Source organism: Phalaenopsis equestris, unplaced genomic scaffold (assembly GCF_001263595.1).
Source record: "Phalaenopsis equestris unplaced genomic scaffold, ASM126359v1 Scaffold001312, whole genome shotgun sequence".
Lineage (NCBI taxonomy): Eukaryota > Viridiplantae > Streptophyta > Magnoliopsida > Asparagales > Orchidaceae > Phalaenopsis > Phalaenopsis equestris.
In genome coordinates, this window is record NW_018165751.1 from 266,401 (window position 1) to 286,482 (window position 20,082).

A 20,082-nucleotide genomic window follows, 5' to 3' on the forward strand; every position below is an offset into this window, starting at 1 on the left:
TTCCTCCCCATACCTGTTTTCAACAATTATCATACCAACAAATATTTTCTAACATTACCAAAAATTTCTCTGATACGTATTAACACCTTAGTAGTTGTGCTGCATTAAAAATATTCACAAAATACGAAAATGAAAGAGACGGTGTTTCTCTCTCATTGTCTTTCTCCCTCACCTTTTCCTTCTCAATTCATTCCTCAAAAATATCCAACCGTTATTTTTATTCCTCTGGCAAAAGAGAGATTTCAAAACAATTCCTATTATAAAACTTGAAATCATGATTCACAACAAAAAAGGCTCAAATTTATTTGAATCTAAAAATCGCAAAAAACAAACTTGTAATGAGGCTCTAATCGTCTAGATACCTATCTTGCAGAAAAGAATTAGGCTCCACAGTCGGCAACTGTTTTATATAATAATGTGCTTAAGCAGGAAGTTTTTGGCATTCATCTAAAGGTATTAGTCTATAATCTGCTGAAATTAAATAAAAAATTTGATGGCATTCATCCGAAAGAGTGGCAACAACGAATATAATTCTAATTAAGATTTAGTTTTTCATTAAAATTTGTGGCCGGATATACTTAAGGGGCATTTACCTACATACCACAACATTCTTACCTATTTAAATATGTAATAACAATTAAACATTCATATTTTCATGCATACCACTCAAAACTTTAGCATCACATCAAAAATATCACTATCAATATCTTTTTAAAAATGAAATACACCTTTTCATGTATAGGCTTATGACACCAAGACGTTATTAGTGTAAATATCAAATTTAGGTCATAGATATGTAAATACATAAGAATATTGAGGTATGTATGTAAATTTATATATACTTAATTATCAAACTACAATTAAACATCGTAACAATCCTCAAGTATCTATTAATATTAAATGCAATAGTGAAAATTTATTGATATAAGTGAACAATTATTTTAATATGTTCGCAAGAAAAATGAGCACCTTCAAATATATTTCATTTGACAACAGAAGATTGTTGTTAAACCTTTTGAAAAGCATGAACGCAAAAGCTAAGTTGTAATTGTGTAACCAAAGAATATATAGGAACTTAGCAATGCCCAAAGAGTGTACCTTATCGTCCGCACAAAAGCATAGCAGGATCCTTTCAATTTATATTATAACTAAATGGAGGCAGGGCCCATTGACTTGGATTGAAATCCAACAGAGAAGAAAGAACCTGGTCCGCCTCTTTATGATGTGAAGCATCCAACCGTGGATCCGGAACCATTACTACAGACCTGGTTTTTTAAAACAGATGAATATTCTTATTGAAAAAGAAATCTCAAGGTTGAATAGCTTTAAATTGAATAAATAATTTATTAAATAAAGGTTAGTTTCCTCTACTTAATTAACATAATTAAAATTATTAATAGATTTCCATGTTTAATTAAGGCTTCAAATTAGAGGAGTCTAGCTCTAAGACAAATCAAAAAACAAATCAATAGATAACAAGATGAGTATTCATACTTTTAATATATAGTAATATTTAGCTTCTTCTAAATCTGATAAGTCCCGCTATTCGTTCAAATAGATTTTATATTGCAAGATTAAAAATAATTTATCTCCTCTTTAAGTTCAATTGATCATATTGATTTGTATGCAACCGATCTTTGTATGTCCGTCTATCCTATAATTCAAAGTATTATATTATATATTGAATGTTATGAAAAATAAGAATGAGATTGATTGTTGATTGCTTGCATGTGCATGGTAACTATGATGAACCCCCTTATGGTCCTAGTTGATGGCATTAAAGTATCAATGTACGTAATTTGAAAAAATATATTGATATTGAAGTACCTTGAGTGATATCATTAGATGGTGTTCCAGAAGACCAGATTGTAAATAATAGATATAGATATAGAAATTGCAACGAACAACTCAGTGTTTTAAACACTATTGAATAGTCATAATTGAATAATATAATGTTGATTGCTTCTTTTAGATTGATTAGAAACATTTAATTATGACACGTCCTTTAACAAGTTAATTTTCCTCCTGCATTTTATACTTATTTTTAACGATATTGCACTTTAATGGAAAGTATTTTTATGTTTTTTGTTACATGTATAATATGTAAAACAATTGGAGCAAACTGAAAACGGGGCGAAAAGGAGGCAATTGGAGCAGTGAAGCTTGGACTTGAATTGGCGCCTAAGCGCCGGCTTCTGACGCCCAAGCGCCGGCTTCTGACGCCCACGCACCGCTCGATAGCGCCATGGCGTTAAATACAGGCGCCAATCCTCGGTGAATTGACAGGGAAAGTGGCGCCTAGGCGCCACATATTGGTGTTTAGAAGCCAGTTCAAATTGCCAGCCGACAAAGGAAGTGGCGCCTAGGCTCCAGAACTCTCTTGACGGTTTTCCAACAGTTTTTCACACGAAAAGGAGGGTTTTTCTTCAAGGAATCAGTGAAGAGACGAGAAGAAGACATTAGAGCAGACTAGAGAGAAGAAAGTTGAAGAGAAGAAGAGAAAAAAAGTGAGCGTTTCTTTTCTTTTCTTTTTCTATATTTTATGTGAGATATTTGTGAGAGGTGTAAGGAAGTGTTATAAGATTGCAAGAAAAACACTATTAAGTGGAGATTTCTTCATTACTCAGGGAAAAGGATAAGTTTTTTGTATTTTCATTGTCTTGTATTTGAAGTAATTTATGTACTTGACTTTGTTTTAATATAAGATGTTCTGCTTTGTGGTTTTTTCCATGAAATCTGAATAGTTTACTTGTTTCCTTCCTTTTGTGATGAAATAGCAGCATGTGTACGGACTAAATTTAATTGGAATCATGTTAATTTATTAATTGTGATAATGGTTTTCATTAGAACTTCATTTACGTTGCAATTTGGTCAGTTGTAGTGTTAAAATTCATTGTGAACCCATAAAATCCAGAAGGGCAATGGCTTCAAACAATTAGTTAAAATCATACTAATCTTTAGGGTGAAGGAAAAGTAATCCTTAGGTTAGTGCAAATAGATAGAAAGATGATTTTAACGGAGATAACTAGAAGGTTTCTAGAGTGATAGGCAAAAACAATTCCTATGTTAACCTAGTTTCTTTATACACTTGGAAAAGGGTAAATAAAATATATGCTCCTATTTGTCACAGATTTATTTAGAAATTCTAGTTGATTTACACCTACACTAGCTACTAGTTTCATTACAAGGGGAGGGAACCACTAATTAGCTTGAACTTTCTGCTTAATTTAGCCTAGTGTATTTAATTGTAGAACAGTAGAAATAGTTTAGTTGAATTCCTTAGTCTACATCAAAAATCAAACCTATTTCCTAGCTAAGACTCCTTAAATTCTAGTAGAGCTTTTCTCAAGTTTGTATAATTTACTGTCTTCCCTGTGTGATCGATGTTGGGGTTTAAAGAAAATCCTATATTACTTGAACAATACATGCACTTACGTTAATACCTAGTGAATAATATTTGACTGTGATAAATATTATAAAATATATTTTAAAAATTATAATAAAAAATTCATAAATCACTATCTGATGATTTGGTCACATTGAGCGTCGACCATCTGATGATTTAATTAGGAGAATAGATGTTAAGATTCAACTTATGTTAAGAAAGGCAAAGGTAGACCTAGGAAGACTTGGGCTTTTTGTATAAAAAATGATCTTAATTTTTTGTATAAGTATAAAAAATGATCTTAATTTATTAGAACTAAATGAAAATATAACACTAAATAGGATGCAATGGAGAAAAATGATTCATGTAGCCGACCCCACAGTGGGATTAAGGCATTGTTGTTGTTGTTGTTGTTGCTACTGCTGCTCAAAAATGTAGAATAGTTAGGAATCTCGTTTATGCAATTGATCAGGCCTTTGAATTTATTAATTTAGTCACTAAAGCAACTTAAACTAACATCTTTTAATTAAAATTAGGATAAAAAATTTGACTAACTCAAATAATACATACTATTCCAGCGCCCTTTCAATAAAAATAAATCCACAACAGCAAAGGAATTAGCATATCAGATGCCTTTATTTTCATTTTTTTTAAAATACCCCAATTTCCATGACGAAGTTTTGCAAACTGTTTTTCAATGCCACATTGTTAGGGATTAAATTTACAGGTAAATTTACAACCTCTAAAACAAAACAATTAAGCAAATAACATAATTTATAATAAGGGAATTCATACACATACCACACAATTCTTATATATCTACATATCTAATACCTAAACTTTGATATTTACATATTTACTTTGTGTCGTATGAATGAAAAGGTGGATTTCACATTAAAAAAATTAAAATTAGGGTATTTTTTATGTGATTTAAAGTTTTAGATGTTATATAAATAAATATTAAAGTTCAGGTGCTAGATTTGTAAATATATAAGAATTGTTTGTTATGTAAATCTCTCTTTTTAATATTATATAAATCTATTGTAGCATTATTAACAAAATGAATATATTAGTATCAGTAGTCATACAATTCAAATGGCAAAACGGCATAAAATATTGATTCAAAAGGGTCATTTATATATTTACTTACATTCCTGCATTCTTAGCAGCAGCAACTCCAGCAGGTGCGTCTTCGAACACCAAAACCTTAGTTGGATCCACATTACTCTGAAAAAAGAAAAAAAGAAACCAGGTTTTGATACAGTGAAATAAAAATTTCTTAAAGAATACCAAAAAAATTAATACCAGCACAAAAAAATAAATTGACTTTTATAAATAAATTTGCTTGAAATTGCCAACTTATAAGCCTATGGTCTACAGCATAAAGATGCTAGTCTTACACAATTTTGGGACAGAACTACTTAGAGCTTAGGTACACACATGTAAAGAAAACAATGCACATAATAATGGGGCAAAGGAGATGTACAATACCTCAAATCTGTTCGCAGCAACAAGAAAAATATCAGGAGATGGTTTGCCTTGCTTCACATCTGGATCATCGCCCATAACAACATGATGCATCATAGAAAAAATTTCACCATGCCATTGTGTTTTGAGGTCAAAATGCCGTTTGTACGACCTGTTTGGAATTAGAAAGGTGTTGCAATAAAGTTTCATTACAATTAGAAGTTTCTGATAAGCATGTACAGGAATCTTGGACGGTTATGATTAATGTGGCACAATCTTCTGAGGATTCAACCCAATCAAATTCACTAAGATTGAGCTTACTTCTGTATTCTCTTGTGGCATACCACCATAGAAATATGTCTGGTTTTACCCGCACATTTTTTATTCTACAATTTATGTCCTCATCTATATATGTATTCTTTGAACAAGTAGTTAGAGATGCACAAACTTATTGCGCACATAAATAGCACTTAGTCATCACGTTGCCTATAAACAATAGCAATTATTCATTCAATAAAATTGAATGTGTTCAATATTTGTTCTTCTAATCTTGCGCCACTTATCTCCTAAAAATTCTCCATTCTAGCTTTGAGTTCAAAATGCATCTTTGTTATCAAAATTATAATTTGCAAATAGCATAAATCAAGATATCTCACTTAAGAATATACGTTTTAAGCATCTTCATATTCAATATAAAACAGATAAACTCAGCAGTGATATCTGAAGTAAATCCATCTACAACAAAAACTCCATGGCTATGTTTAGAGCTCTCGCTCTATCAAATATATTTGGTATAACTTAAATAATCTTTAGCATTTTTTTCTTCTTGGTGCCCAGAAAATCCATTCTCCCTAACTCGACCATGATCACTTCAAGAACAAAAATAAAGTCATATTAAGTTTCTTAGTCAATCTTCATGCTTTTCCACTAATCACCTAAGCATAAAAATTGTCTTCAGCGTGGATCGTTCTAATCTAAAATCCAATTGATTCTCTTGTATAAAAGTGATTTTTCAAAGTCTAAATTTTAACCATTCTCATTAAGAACTCTGTTATACGACTCTTAAATTTGATTATCTATAATTACCAAAGTCTAAAATATCTATGTTGACAGTACAATCATTTTTTAGTTATATATATATATATATATATGCAAAGGCGGCTATTATATATATATATATATATATATATATTGGAAGTCTGAAGGCATCTACATTAATATAAAGAAAAGTACAGCGAATTTAGTGAGTGGGTACAATAGGTCCACTCACAAAGTATACAACTCACTCAACAAGGATATGAAAATATACAAGTATATCCCAAAAAATTAATAAGACTAGAAAAGCTCCAAAAAAACATAGAATAAGCCGTGAAATAACACCCCCGATGCGCCCCAATACAGCCAAGTAAACTTCTGACGATTAATAATCCCGCAAATAACACCCGCGGCAATCCAGATACTATGAGGAGTAAAAACACGGTGAATAACATCAGCAAAACACGTTGAATAACCAGTAGAATAACACCCGCGGTTCCCCAAAACATACAAATGTACTCCCAAGAAGAGAACTACCATGATACCACGATGAATAACCCCGCAAATAACACCTACAGTAGTGCGATAACATCAGGATACTCCCAAGAAGGAAAACCATGGCGATAACACAAGAATAACCCTGCAAATAACTCCCGCGGTATGACCTGAAGAACCTGAGTGTGGCGTCCAACCTCAATAACCCCAATAATAACATGCATAATAACACCAAAAAGAAACCCACGTGAAAGCACAATACACCCAACATGAAGGACTTCTATCTTTTAAGGATGTCAAAAAAGCTCGTTGTTCACAAACAGCTCGTGTTCTACTCGTTAATTAGCTTGTGTTCGGCTCGTTCGTTAAGTAAACGAGCTGAACACGAACAAGTTTTTAAAGATCGAATTATAAATGAGTCGAACACGAACAACTCTTTGTGCGCTCGTGTTCGGCTTGTTTTAGCTTGAAATAAAAAATATATATATATAATTATTTATATAATAATATATTACACATATTATTTATATAATAATATATTATATATATTTATATCTAACTTTAAATCATAATTATTTTTGTGTTAATGTAGTTATGCATCTTGTTTTGCATACATTTAGTCCAGGTTCGAATCCAGCAGTCCACATCTATTTTTTCATTTTAATTTTAACAAGTCAATTTCGAGCCGAACACACGTCTGTTTCGAACACGAGCCGATTTTGAACACGAGCAATTTCGAACGAGCCGAACACGAGCCTAGCCTGAGCTCGCTAAAGCTCGGCTCATTTACAGCCCTACTAGGGATCACCCCAGCTACCGACCTGGCTTTGGTTTACATCAGATATGAGAAAGGTTCAAAGACTCCACATGCGGCAAAAGGCTCAAGGCAATACCTAGAGATGTGGCACAAACAATCAACTCCTTTCGACTACCCTCCTTAGCAAGCCAGTTGGCCGGTTTGTTGCCTTTTTATGGAATATGACTCCAAATGACTGAGATAGAATTAGAAATATGTTTAATTTTCCTTACCCAGATGGCAAGGTGCCATGGGATGCTGACCTTCTCCTGTAGAATATGTACCAAAAGTTGAAAGTCCAACTCCATGTGGATGTATTTGAAATGCTGAAGTATGGCAATTTTTAAACCCCAGTAAGCAGCAACAGCCTCAGTATGAAGAGCATCAATGGTGAAGACGGGCCATGAAGAACCATAAACAGTAACCTCTATGGTCTCAACACACTCCAATGCCAGCAGCAGGAGTAAAGCTATCATCTGTATTAATTTTAATCCAAGGAGAAAGTGGCTTTCTCCAAATAATCAATTGAATTGCTTGATTGCTAGGAGAAGGAGCTTGTAAGGAAGGGAGGAAAGATCTTTGCACCCTTTGTATATATGCAATGCAGCTATTAGCAAACGTTTGGGAAGTTGGTAATGTGTCGTCATGAATAGTACTATTCCTGGCCATCCAAAGAAACCAAGCAATGACAAGTGGTATATACTGGTCTGTATGAGTTTCCCAATCCTTCCAGTACTGCTCAAAAGTACTCCAGATGAAACATCGTGGCTCTGTTTCAGAAATTGTAAAACCTTGGTCCATACCACTTTGGCCATAGAACAGGCTACAATCAGGTGATCAATAGACTCCTCCTCTTTATGGCACAGAAGGCATCTGGAAGAACCTCTAATCCCTTTTAATTTAAGGATATCAACTGCGGGAAGGAATTTTCTGAACATTCTCCAGCAGAAGAATAACATAGAAGGAGTCAGTGCTTTATGCTATATTTGCTTGCCCCAACTTGTTGTAGGCCAAGTGAAGGACTGGCAAATCAGTTGTTGAGTGACTGAGATTTAGAGTTCTTAGTGATCAGTTTATCTTTTGTATTTGGGGCAATGGGGATTGCAATGATCTTTTTCAAAGTAGCAGGATTAACAAAGGTATTGAGTTTAGGAACATCCCACTGCTGATCCTGCCAACATTCGGAGACTGAGGAGATTGCTAAAGATATAGGATTTTGTTGGTCCTCAAGAGTACCATCAATAAGACAATTATCCAGCCAAAAGTGTGTTTAGTCTTCTCCAAATTTCCAGATAAAAAAAGTTTCAGCCTGAGTTCTTACTTTTAACATACTCTTCCAATTCTTTAAATCACCAAGTTTAGCAGAAGTCTTTGTAGGGTGAATATCTCTACAACATTTCCCATGCATGAATTGAGCCCACAAAGAGTTAATCTGCCTGAATTTGATCCATTGCTTACAGTAGAGGACAAAACTCTATGCTGGAAATTTTTGAACCCCAGGCCTCCAGTGTCCACAGGTCTGCAAAGTTTGTCCCAATTTGCCCAATGCATCTACTTGTGCTGCCCTTCCCACAGGAAAATGATCTCAAGCATCTTTTGAGTGCTCCCATTTAATCTGATCATTTGGAGAAGATAAAGGGGGAATGAGGTAAGAATATTCTTGAGGAAGGTAATTCTACCTCCATTTGATAAAAAGGAGCTAGTCCGGCAATGAATCTGAGAAGTCACCTTCTACACCACTTCATCATAATGTATATGTTTTCTCTACATTTGATAAGAGGGATGCCCAGATATTTAATAGGAGAGTCAGCATGTTTAAAACCGGTGTAGTCTTTGATCCAGTTCTTGAATTGGTTGCTCATTTTGTTGCTAGTGATAAATTGGCATTTGACTTTAGTGAAGGTCATACCAGAAACATTCTAAAAATTGCTAAGTATATTCATCACATGTTTTTGGGCCTGTTTGCTGCCATTGAAAAATAACATGAAATCATCTGCATAAGCCAGGTGACTGATTAAACAAATGGATTTGTGTTGATATCTGAGATGAGGGGTGGTTTGGTGAGCATTGTTGAGCAGTCTTGAGAAGTAGTCAAATGCCAAAATGAATATAGTGGGAGAAAGAGAATCTCCTTGTTTAATACCTCTAACAGCTTGGAAGAAACCACAACATTCACCATTGATTAAAACACTGTAATTATTAAACATAAACCATCGCTGAATCAAGTCACAAAAGCCTTGTTGCAAGCTCTGGCAGTCAAAACCTCCAAAATGAAGTTCTAGCTAATGGTGTCATAGTCTTTGTTAAGATCTAGCTTTAAGATGATGTTAGAACCCGACAAGGCTTATCAATATCCAACAAAAAATCTTGTGCAAGTAAGACATTATCATTAATTGACCTACCTTGGACAAAGGCAGATTGATTAACAGCTATAAGATCCCCCAAATATGGTTGTAGCATTGCTACCAGGATTTGCTAATAATCTTGGAAAGTGTGTTGGTGAGGCTAAGAGGTCAGAAATCATTCCAGCAGCTCTTTTTCTTATATTTAGGAATAAGCACAATGGTGGTGGCAGAAAAATATTTAGGCAGATTAACACCCATGAAAAAACTCTGTAAAACCAACACAACATCAGCTTTCACAATATCCCAAGCTTTAACATAAAAGGAAGAAGTAAATCCATCTAGGCCAGCAGTTTTATTGTCATCAAGAGTGTCTAAGGCTGCTTTGATTTCCAATTCATCAGGAATGGAGGTGAGGTTTAACTGGGATAGGCTGTCACTGTTATATTCCAACAGTAACTGATTAATAGAGTGAACAGTAGCGGTGGAGGCCAGTAAATTTTGGAAGAAGTTCACAGCACTGTCTGCAATAAGTTTTGGATCAGTCAACCAGTCACCCTATTCAATTTGGATTTTTAAAATAGCATTAAGCTTCCTTCTATATTTAATAACAACATGATAATATTTGGAATTTCTGTCACCATGCAAGGACCAGTTGGCAACAGCTTTCTGTTGGAGGAATTGTTCCTCAAAGTTTATTGCAGTAATGAGTTTAGAATTAGCATCTAAGAGTTCACCCTCATAGTCATTACCCTCTTGGATCAGCAGCTCCAAGGAAGAGACCTCCTGTTCAGCTAGGGATACCTTATGGTGTAAATTGCCAAATACAATCCAGTTTCAATCTTTAAGAAGTTTAGCGAGCCTCCTTTGTATTAAACACAGTTTTTGGAGAGGATTACCTTGAAATTGATGAAGAAGAGTTTTCCAAGCATTTTGAACAACCATCAGGAAATCAGTGTGTTCATCCCAGACATTTAGGTACCTAAAAGGTTATTTTTTAGCTAGTGCAAGGATGGAGAAATTAAGCAGAAGAGGAGAATGATCTGATCCTGCCATAGGCAAATGTTTAGCAGCTGAGTAAGTAAATAAATCCAACCAATGTTGGTTTGCTAGCATTCTTTCCAATCTCTCCAAAAGGTTCCCCCTTCTCCAAGTAAATGGAGAGCCCTCATATCCCAAATCAAAAAGTTTGGCAGCTTGAATATTGTCAGTGAAGGTAAGCATGCTGTTGAGATTGGGGCTCCTGCCCCCCTTCTTTTCAATTGGATTGGCAATGCAATTGAAATCCCCACCAGCAAGCCAGCAACCACTCATATGTTTACTGATGCTATGGATATTTTGCCATAGATCTCTTCTATCTTCCTGTTGGCAGCTAGCATAGATAAAAGTGGCATATCCATGAATCTGCTCCAAATCAAATTGCATATGAAGAAATTGAGAATGGTCAATCAGAATAGTGGGATGCATTTCTTTTCTACAGAATATCCATATTTTATGTGCAATTGGCAAAAAAATTATAGCAAGAGAACTTTTAGTAGTTCTCTGTAAATTAGTCTGAACCATAGGTTCTAGAAGAGTAATTGCCCCAAACTTATTCAACCTTTTAAGATTAACAAGTATATTAAGGGAACCAGGGTTAGCAACTCCCCTAATATTCCAACATAGGATGTTAATCATGATGTTGAGCTTTCCCAGTTCTAGTAAGCCTAGAGAGGGATGTAGCCTACTGATTTAAAGGTGAACCCCCTGTGACAATAATATTATCTTCTGGTAGATGCCTGAGCTCAAGTGGCCCTTTTCTTTTCCTTCTGCCTTTTTGAGCGGGTCACTCCTCATCCAGTTCCTGTCCCACTTCTTTTCATGCCTTATGGACTTGTTCAACAACTAGTTGAGTAGGTTCAGAGGTCGCTGGGTATTCCACAGGCACAGGAAGAAACTACATAGGGTGCAAAGGTTTGTTACTAGGATTAAGGGAGGGGGATGGAGGTGCCCCATTATCAAAATTAACCTGAGTTGAATGTGTCTGATCGTCCACTTCTTCTAACAATTGAATAGCAGTACCAGATGTGGGTTGTTGGGCCATTGTACCCATAACCTCTTGAGGTTCAACATTAGTTGGAAGGTGGTCTTCTGTATTAGCTTGTTGTTGAGCGGCTTCAGTATAAATAACCTGAGCTGCTGCAGATGAATCATAACATGCCTTACATCAAAGTCACCAACTTTCCAAGCTCCCACTAGTTTAAGGTCTTCAAAGCATTTCCTGATGCGCTCCAATTTAGGATGACCAAGTAGAAATTTACCCACAAGGGTAAACTTAAAGGGTTCTACCAACAAGGAGGTTTCAACTTCAGTGATAAATAATGTGTGTTTTCCCCCTTTTTTCCCACCCTTCTTGATAAAACAGCAGTCGCCATCACCATCCAAAGTATCATGGTAAAATTGTGGGAAAACCAGTTTGTCAGAGTTAAGAGAATAATTCAATTGACCAAGCATCTGGGCATAAGAAACCTTCTTTTGAGCATTAAAGCCGGTAGCCTTCGAATTACTAGCAACATTAGGAGGTAGCTCAGGGGCAGGAGCATCCATTAAGACCAAAAAAACAGTGAAAACAGCTCGAAACTACCACAAAACCACCAACAATAAAGGAAACTCGAAGAAGGACGCAGTAAGACCACAAAAAGCGGTGTTATGGAACAGTGGAGAACCGTCCACAAAACACCACCAAAACAACCGAGGAAGGGAGCCAAGGAAACATGAGCAAAAGGCGGGATAGCGCCCTCAATAACACCACCAAAATCACTAATCGCCCGAATATCGCCATTGATACCACTTGTCGCCTCCATCTTTTTGTTAGTTAATATATATATATATATATATTGTTGTTTGCTTTGTGTTAAGAAGAGAACAAATGTCTGATAGAACACTTGTTAAGATTGCTAGCTAAAGTGTTATAAGAACTTCAGTTGTTTGTTTCAAACTATTGTGTACTCAGATAAGTAAAACGAATAAAAGAATGTTGCATAAAATTCATGTAAATTTAATTTAACGTACTAACTACTTGATAGCATATAAATTAAAAAAAAAAAAAAAAAGGTGATGCACTTTTTTGGGATTTCGTAAAGCTTATTATTTTCTCATGTATTACTAAAGAGCCTAAAAAATTATTATGATGCCTAGAATAACACATTCACAAAAAACAAAGCATTACCAAACAAAGCCTTAGTTTTGGTAGTTTGGGTACCAGCTAAAAATATTTATTAGACAAATTGCTTCAGGATCTATCACAACTCTACAAACCTTACAAGATATATCTTATGACATGAAGTTTTACCTCTAAGCAATTCTTAAAATAAGAATTCAATTTTTTAGATTAACAAGTAGCATGTTTTATAATTCATTTCATTTTTCTGTTTTAAAAAAATTTATTATAACTCTTCACAATATAGTTTCTCAAATAATTTTTTTTTTCATTTCTTCATCATAATCGTGAATAAACATCCTACAATTTCACTCTTGCACCTAACTCAAAGTCTATTAGATCTCCTACTCCTAACTTATTTTACACAGGTCGTTTTCTCACTACTTAACATCAAGACTACATACAAAACTGTAGTATAGCTTTGCATTGATTAGCATCCTCTAAGCAAAATTGTCATCTTAAATCCAATCTCGAGATCCGTGCTTTAATACAATCGCAAAATACAAAACTATAGGCTTGAAACTGACAGAGATCCATGCTAAAGCACTTACCCCATAAGGTCGAGGGTAGAAATGTATATATAACTAAGCCCAAAAAATATCTTTTGAAGCTCGCTTAGGGATAAATCGTTATCAAATAATACAGATCGCCACTTCGGCTTAGACATGTGATAATATTCTTCGGCAATAAAATAAACGGGCAATTACATACACAGCACCTGAAACACTGCTATTTACAAATCAAGCAGCCACTTTCATCCATTTTTCAAATTTTCACTCAAATATCAAAATTCAGGATAAAACCCCAGCCCATTTTTTTCGTTCTAATCAAATTCTCGATGGTTTGATCGTGACATGCATAATAGTTCAAAATATCATTTGGGTACTAGATTTGTAAATATCAACGTGTCGGTGCTCTGTTTTTAATTATTACTACAATAAAAAGACCGTGTTCCAACAAGAAAATACACTTTGGCAATAAAACAAGAAAACTAAGTTCAAATAAGGTCATATTCTTTGGCAATAAAACAGGAAAGCTAAGTTCCAAACACCACTTCAAAAGTTTAATGATTAGTTATTTTAGTAAAAAATGGCTAATGGTGAGAAGTTTCAGCAAATTCTTCAAATAATCTTGAGTTGACTTCAACAATAGTCTGAAACACACTCACAATTAAAATTTCATCCTAAATTACTTTGTAAGGAGCCATTGGGATGAAAGGTTAATTTTCCAAAAACATATTAGCAAGGCAAAAATCAATTTCCCATTCAGAGATGATGAATCCATGAATTTTTAACATACTCTTCCAAAACCATAAGGGTTCGCATGGTACAGCTTTAGCTTTTGTAAAAATAGTTATAAAGCTGTTGTAGAAAATGCAATTTTTTGAGAAACTATTGCGAGTATTTTAAATATTTAGTTTTTTGAAAAAATCTTAAGCAACTTTCTAACAATTATGACACACTAGCAAATTTAATTGTAAAATGCAGCTTCACCGGAAGATATTTGAAAAGCAGTTTAGTACCCAAAGTAGCAATTGTCTAGCAAGCAAAATGGTAAAAAGAACCTATTCCAAATAGGTCCCAAATCTTATTAAATGATGTTTCAAATAAAAAAGGTAGACATTTTCACTTAATATGTCCAACAAATCATGTTTAATCCATCAATCTATCCTAAAAATGTTTAACTTTGAAGAAGGCTATCTAGACGAAAAGTCAATCACTGATAATGATTATTCCGACACTAAATATTAAGTATCTCATTCTTAGAAAAGGATACAGGCATGCAACAAAATTAATATAAAACCTAATTCAAACACTATACATTATTTAAATAAAAATGATATCATATAACAAGTATCCATAATCCCACACTAATGAAAATTGCATTCATTGCAGCAGGGTTAAATAAGCTTCAAAACCTGCTAACACTAACTAAGCCTTCTAATAAAACATCATAATGGGGTTAAATTTTTACTCCTACCTCCATACAATTGCTATGCATTACTACCTAGAATATGAACCCCACAAAACAATGGAAAAAAATTGAAGAGGATAAATTGCTCCCATCCGATTCATTAAAATTGTAGGAAAAGTGACATCTAAGAATTAGCCTTTTAAATCCTTAGAGAACATTGACTTAAAATAGTTACCCTGTTGCAACACACATGGGTATCCGGTTCACATGCAGATGGCTGACCAAGCGCTTCACTCCTACACGAACAAGGGTTTAATATCAGAATACAAATTGATTCGAAATAAATAAAATTTTTCAAAGCACACTGCTATAGAGAACAACGTAGGGGATTTTCCCCTTCATCATGCAAAGCAGGAAGTAAAGTGCAATTTCAACTTAACCAAAGCAGATTGTGCTGTGCATATATCAATTATTCTCGACACAAAGTTTGAACAAATCTATTCCAATATCACCCAAGATTATTAAGCCGAAATAAGAATATTAATGACATAATTAGTGCATCAATTCTACTGATATGTTATATCACTTAAAAGTTTGAGCTTAGCAAAGAAAGGGTAATCCCTCCAAAAAGCAAACGCAAAAAATAAGAAAATTATACAAGTAGCAAAGCAATGTCAACGAGAAATATAAAATTCGAAGTGCATTCCAATACTTTTTTAAAACTCGTGGTGCTTAAAGATTTTTATATTGAAAATATGTAGAAACAAATAGATATGAATAATAAATCAATAATATAAACGATATATGTTCCACACAAGACAAGTTGTGCAGAACGAAAATCATATGAATCAAACAATAAAAATTAAGTGGCAACTCAACTACAAAAGACAGGTTATATGACTAAAGGGCACACTGGAAATCCACCACCTCAGGCTAAATTTTTAAATGACATTTTTTTTTTTAGAATTGAAATTAAAAATAAATAAATAAATAAACAAAGTCCCCACATCAACGGCAAAAACGCGTTGCGTGGCGCCCTTTTTTATTTTTTTATTTTATTTTAAAAACATGTTTGTTTAGTGCATTTTTTTTTATTTTTTTATTTTTTATTTAAAGAAATTATCTTGTTTTTAAAACGCTCGGAACATTTAAAAATTTTGTGTGTTTTTAAAAATAACTAAACATGTTTGTTTAGTGAATTTTTTGAATTTTTTTTTATTTAAAGAAACTATCTTATTTTTAAAATACTCGGAACATTTAAAAAATTTTTGTATGTTTTTTAAAATAACTAAACTGGTTATAACATGCCAAACATGATTATTTCAAGTAAAAACATATACAAAGCCAATAAAATAAAATAAAAAATCAAAAGCAATCCCAAACGGCCCCTAAGCATCATTTCAATTCACCAGCATTTGACGTCCCTTCATTTTGAAGTGTGTGTTCCCCTACTTTTAACAAAATTAAACCTTTTTTTTTTTTGTATAAGACCAAATAAAAATAAAAAACATATACAAAAACAAAAAAAATAATAATAATAAAAATCAAATGCAATCCCAAACGGCCCTGAGCATCATTTCAATTCACAAGCATTTCACGTCGTTGCAGTTTTGAAGTGCATGTTCCCCTACGTTTAACAAAATTAAACTTTTTTTTTTCGTATAAGAAATATTATTTAAAAAACAAAAAGTGAATTAAAAAACAAATATATGTTAAATAATCTTTTATCTTATGCATACAACTTCTTCCTCATAAAATTTTGTAGTTTTTAGCAGTTTTAATGATCCTTATTTAACACCAAGGATCAAATAAAAAAAATTTCCATTGATAACTTAATTTCCCTGATTTGCTCATACAAGCTTGGCCCATTCATATGTTGAATGTTGATGATTTATTCAATAAATTGGTAAAAAAAAATCTATAGTCAAAATTGGCTAATTTAACAAATTATTACCCAATCTAAAATTTGTCACAAGAATTATTTATATGATTAAGGGTGTCAATAATTGACCTAATACTCCAACTTGAACAAGACTCAAGAAAAATCTAAGTTCAAGTTGACCTGATTAATTTTAAGGTAAGGCTTGAGTCAAGAATCCTAAAATATTTAATTTTTGAGTCGTGTTCATGTTGGTCCGCCAATCAGAAATTCATTCGAGTTTGACCGAGTAACCAAAATTGATCTGACAACTCAAATTTGACTCAAAATTGACCCAAAATAAAATTGAGTTTTACGTAAATAATTGCTATATACATGTTAAATAGGTTGTGCATATCGATTTTGGGTCAATTGAGTTGAAAACAGGTCGAGTTTGAGTAAGATTTGTATGTTTGTTTAATATTCGAGTAAAACAGTTTTTGGGCCTGGTCAATTTGGGTTAGATCTGAAACTGACCCGCAAACACGATTTGACACCCCTATCTATAATGATATTTTTGGTGTCTGAATCTGGCTAAAATATACATGTTGAAGGATCTAAAGTTTCTACGTCCCGATATTATATGATCATGTAAAAAGTAAAAGCAATTGATCAAAAGGGGGACAAAAGATTAGTTGATGGATTAAGCTTTGATCTAACTAAAAAATTGTAGAACAGGAAGACATACTGATCTAAACCTAATGAAAGCAAATCCAACGCATACCTTCAACAAGGTAGATTTAAGATGTACATGAGAAGAAATATCAAAATTAGCATCAAATAATAGAAAGAGCAAGTAATATAAGATTGAAACAACTTTAACTGTATCTGGGGTTCACATTTTTACAGAAGCTCACACAAGCACGATGGTTTCTTTCTTATTTATTTTAGATCATTTTTTATCTCCTCCATGGCACCTTTCAAATGTCAAGTAAGTGCAATTACATATATATATCAAAGAATGTCTACTTAATAATCACATTACACATTAGCTGCTTGAATATCAATCCTACTAATAAGAGTGATCAATATGATTTCTCAATGATGTGGGGGACTTGACCCTTCCGATTAGTCAATTAATATAATATTGTGTTTATACCGCAATTTTGTACTAATTCATAGCACAAATGATGTGCCATCACCTCTCTGATGTACACATTCTTTTCTGAGATCAACATCAGAACCAACTTCTAAATTATTTCAACTCCTCATATACTTCTATTAATGTACACAGTAAGAAAATTGAGTAAGTGATTATTGAAAGGCAAAAATCACTACACGTGCTGATAGCATTGCCCTTTCTTTCAACTAATTCTAATTTTCATGTAATACGTAGGCTTCTAGCCTTATAATGAAACTAAACCTAATTGTTGAGCATGACAAGCGATTATTGTCCCTAGTGGGAGAAAGGGGCAACTCCTTGAAAGCGTGAAAAATTGCAGGCACTTAAGAGCATCATTTATATTCAATGAGATGACGGCCAACTGAAAGTAAGCAACATCATCAGTACGATCAGTTTTTTCCCAGTAACAGTCAAGATGAAAAATTTTAACTTTGTCAAATAATTCACTTCTGAGATTTCCTATGAAAATGCATTTTTCAGCTAAGACTTTCGCTTCTCAATTTGCTACAGAGGAAGAGGATGTTTAGTTGATGTCTGGATAGTAAGTTTCATTTATTGCCAAGGTTGAGGCCAGTGCCCCGGCATTGGAAGGTTGTCTCTGAATGATTGAATATTATAGTCCATATGACATCTCTACTCTTAGAGATGTTCTAGTAATATGCTCCAAACCTTCTTAAGTTACTCTAACAATTCTTTTTTTCTATCTCCACTGGATGCTTGCTTGTCACAAAATCTTGATTATCCATGTTTGCTAATTACTTGCTTCCTGTTTTGTTGATACTTGATTTATGTGCTTTGGCATCAATTCATGATTATCTCATGTGGAGAATATGAAATCCACATTTATTCGTGGACAACGCCAAAATCTTGCTAACAAATAACAATACTCGTAAGACAAAAACAAAAATAGAAAGACAAGGAAAAAAATGAAATGCATAGAATCTAGATAGTGAAGCTCTGGGGTTTTATAAAATTTTCAAAAGTACAATAGTTTAACACAAATGACATACATGTACATATAAACAACCGTCATATACATTTAACCTATGCAAGTATAATTTGTAAACAGGTTGCCTTGCATGGTTCAAAATATTTTACGGCCTTACATAATAAAAAAAAGCATCAAAATACAGTTAATTTTCTTGAATAAAACCAAAAAACCATAAGCAACATCAACAACTCACCGGGCAGAATCTGGCAGGTTGGGAATAGCTCCTGAAGCATGCCTTCTCTTTCCTCAAGAAACTCCTCGGGAGTGAGGATGCCTGTGAGACCGCACTCCTCAACGAAGATTCGGGCAGACTCGATTGCCTTCTTGCCCATCAGTTTGGCCTTGAGGGACCAATCAAAAGTCTTGCCAAACCTCTCCAGTATCTTCTCTTGAACGACCGTATAGAATGGCTCCGTGTCTGCAATAATGGTGATCAGAGAACGCTACTGCCACTTGTACCTGATGTAACCAAAGAGAGCGAAAGATTCACCGAGTAAGAGCCCGTCCATGTCAAAGATGACGTGGGTAATTTCACGCTTTGCAGAACCTAATGTCTCCTCATCCTTCGCCATTGATGGATCTAAAGAGCACAGAATCTCGTCGTGGAGCAACCTGTGCGACGTACGCGACGCACAAACCAAGACGAAGACCCGGGAGTGACGAAAGTGGGAAAAAATATACTGCTCCGACGGGGAAACTCATGTAGAATTAACTTCCATTGTCCATGAAATCATGCCACAACATAAAACATACTCCTCCGACAGGGGAAACTCATGTAGAATTAACTTACATTGTCCATGAAATCATGCCACAACATAATATTCTTCGTTGTGTTATTCATGTGTTATTGAGTGTTATTCATGTGTTATTGAGTGTTATTAGTGTGTTATTAATGTGTTATTGTGTTATTATAACACCAATAATATTCTCAGGACACAATCACACATGAATAACACACAATGACATCTGAATAACACGGGGAATATTCTTGATAGAGAAAAAAACTGCACAGTAATACGGAAGAATATTCTCCCCCCGTGTTATTCATGTGTTATTGTGTGTTATTCATATGTTATTCATGTGTTATTCATGTGTTATTGTGTTATTATAACACCAAGAATATTCTCATGACACAATAACACATGAATAACACACAATAGCACATGAATAACACGGGGGGAATATTCCCCGTGTTACTGCGCAGTTTTTTTTTCTCTATCGCACGTGGTGTCGTGGCTTGATTTCATTGGCTACGCATGTTACTCTACGTGCGTAGTACTGATGTAATATTTGCTCACCATAATGTCACGTGACACCTCCTCATTAGAGTACTGATGTATCAGTACTCCTGAGGTAATATTTTTTTCCGAAAGTGGACGTTGAAACAGGAAAAGCTACTTTCCGAGTCTCAATCCCA

The 20,082-nt window shown here is 34.0% G+C and overlaps 1 protein-coding gene across 1 annotated transcript; it reads right to left on the reverse strand.

The window, feature by feature from the left end:
* Positions 1-1,098: 1,098 nt before the first annotated feature.
* Positions 1,099-19,390, reverse strand: LOC110033956 ((DL)-glycerol-3-phosphatase 2-like; the record flags this gene model as incomplete). The annotated part of the gene is given in 6 exon segments (XM_020738138.1): positions 1,099-1,265; positions 4,536-4,612; positions 4,877-5,024; positions 14,869-14,929; positions 18,859-19,083; positions 19,156-19,390. Coding segments are annotated over 6 exon segments (726 nt in total). The 5' UTR covers positions 19,238-19,390.
* Between the last annotated feature and the right edge of the window lie 692 nt (positions 19,391-20,082).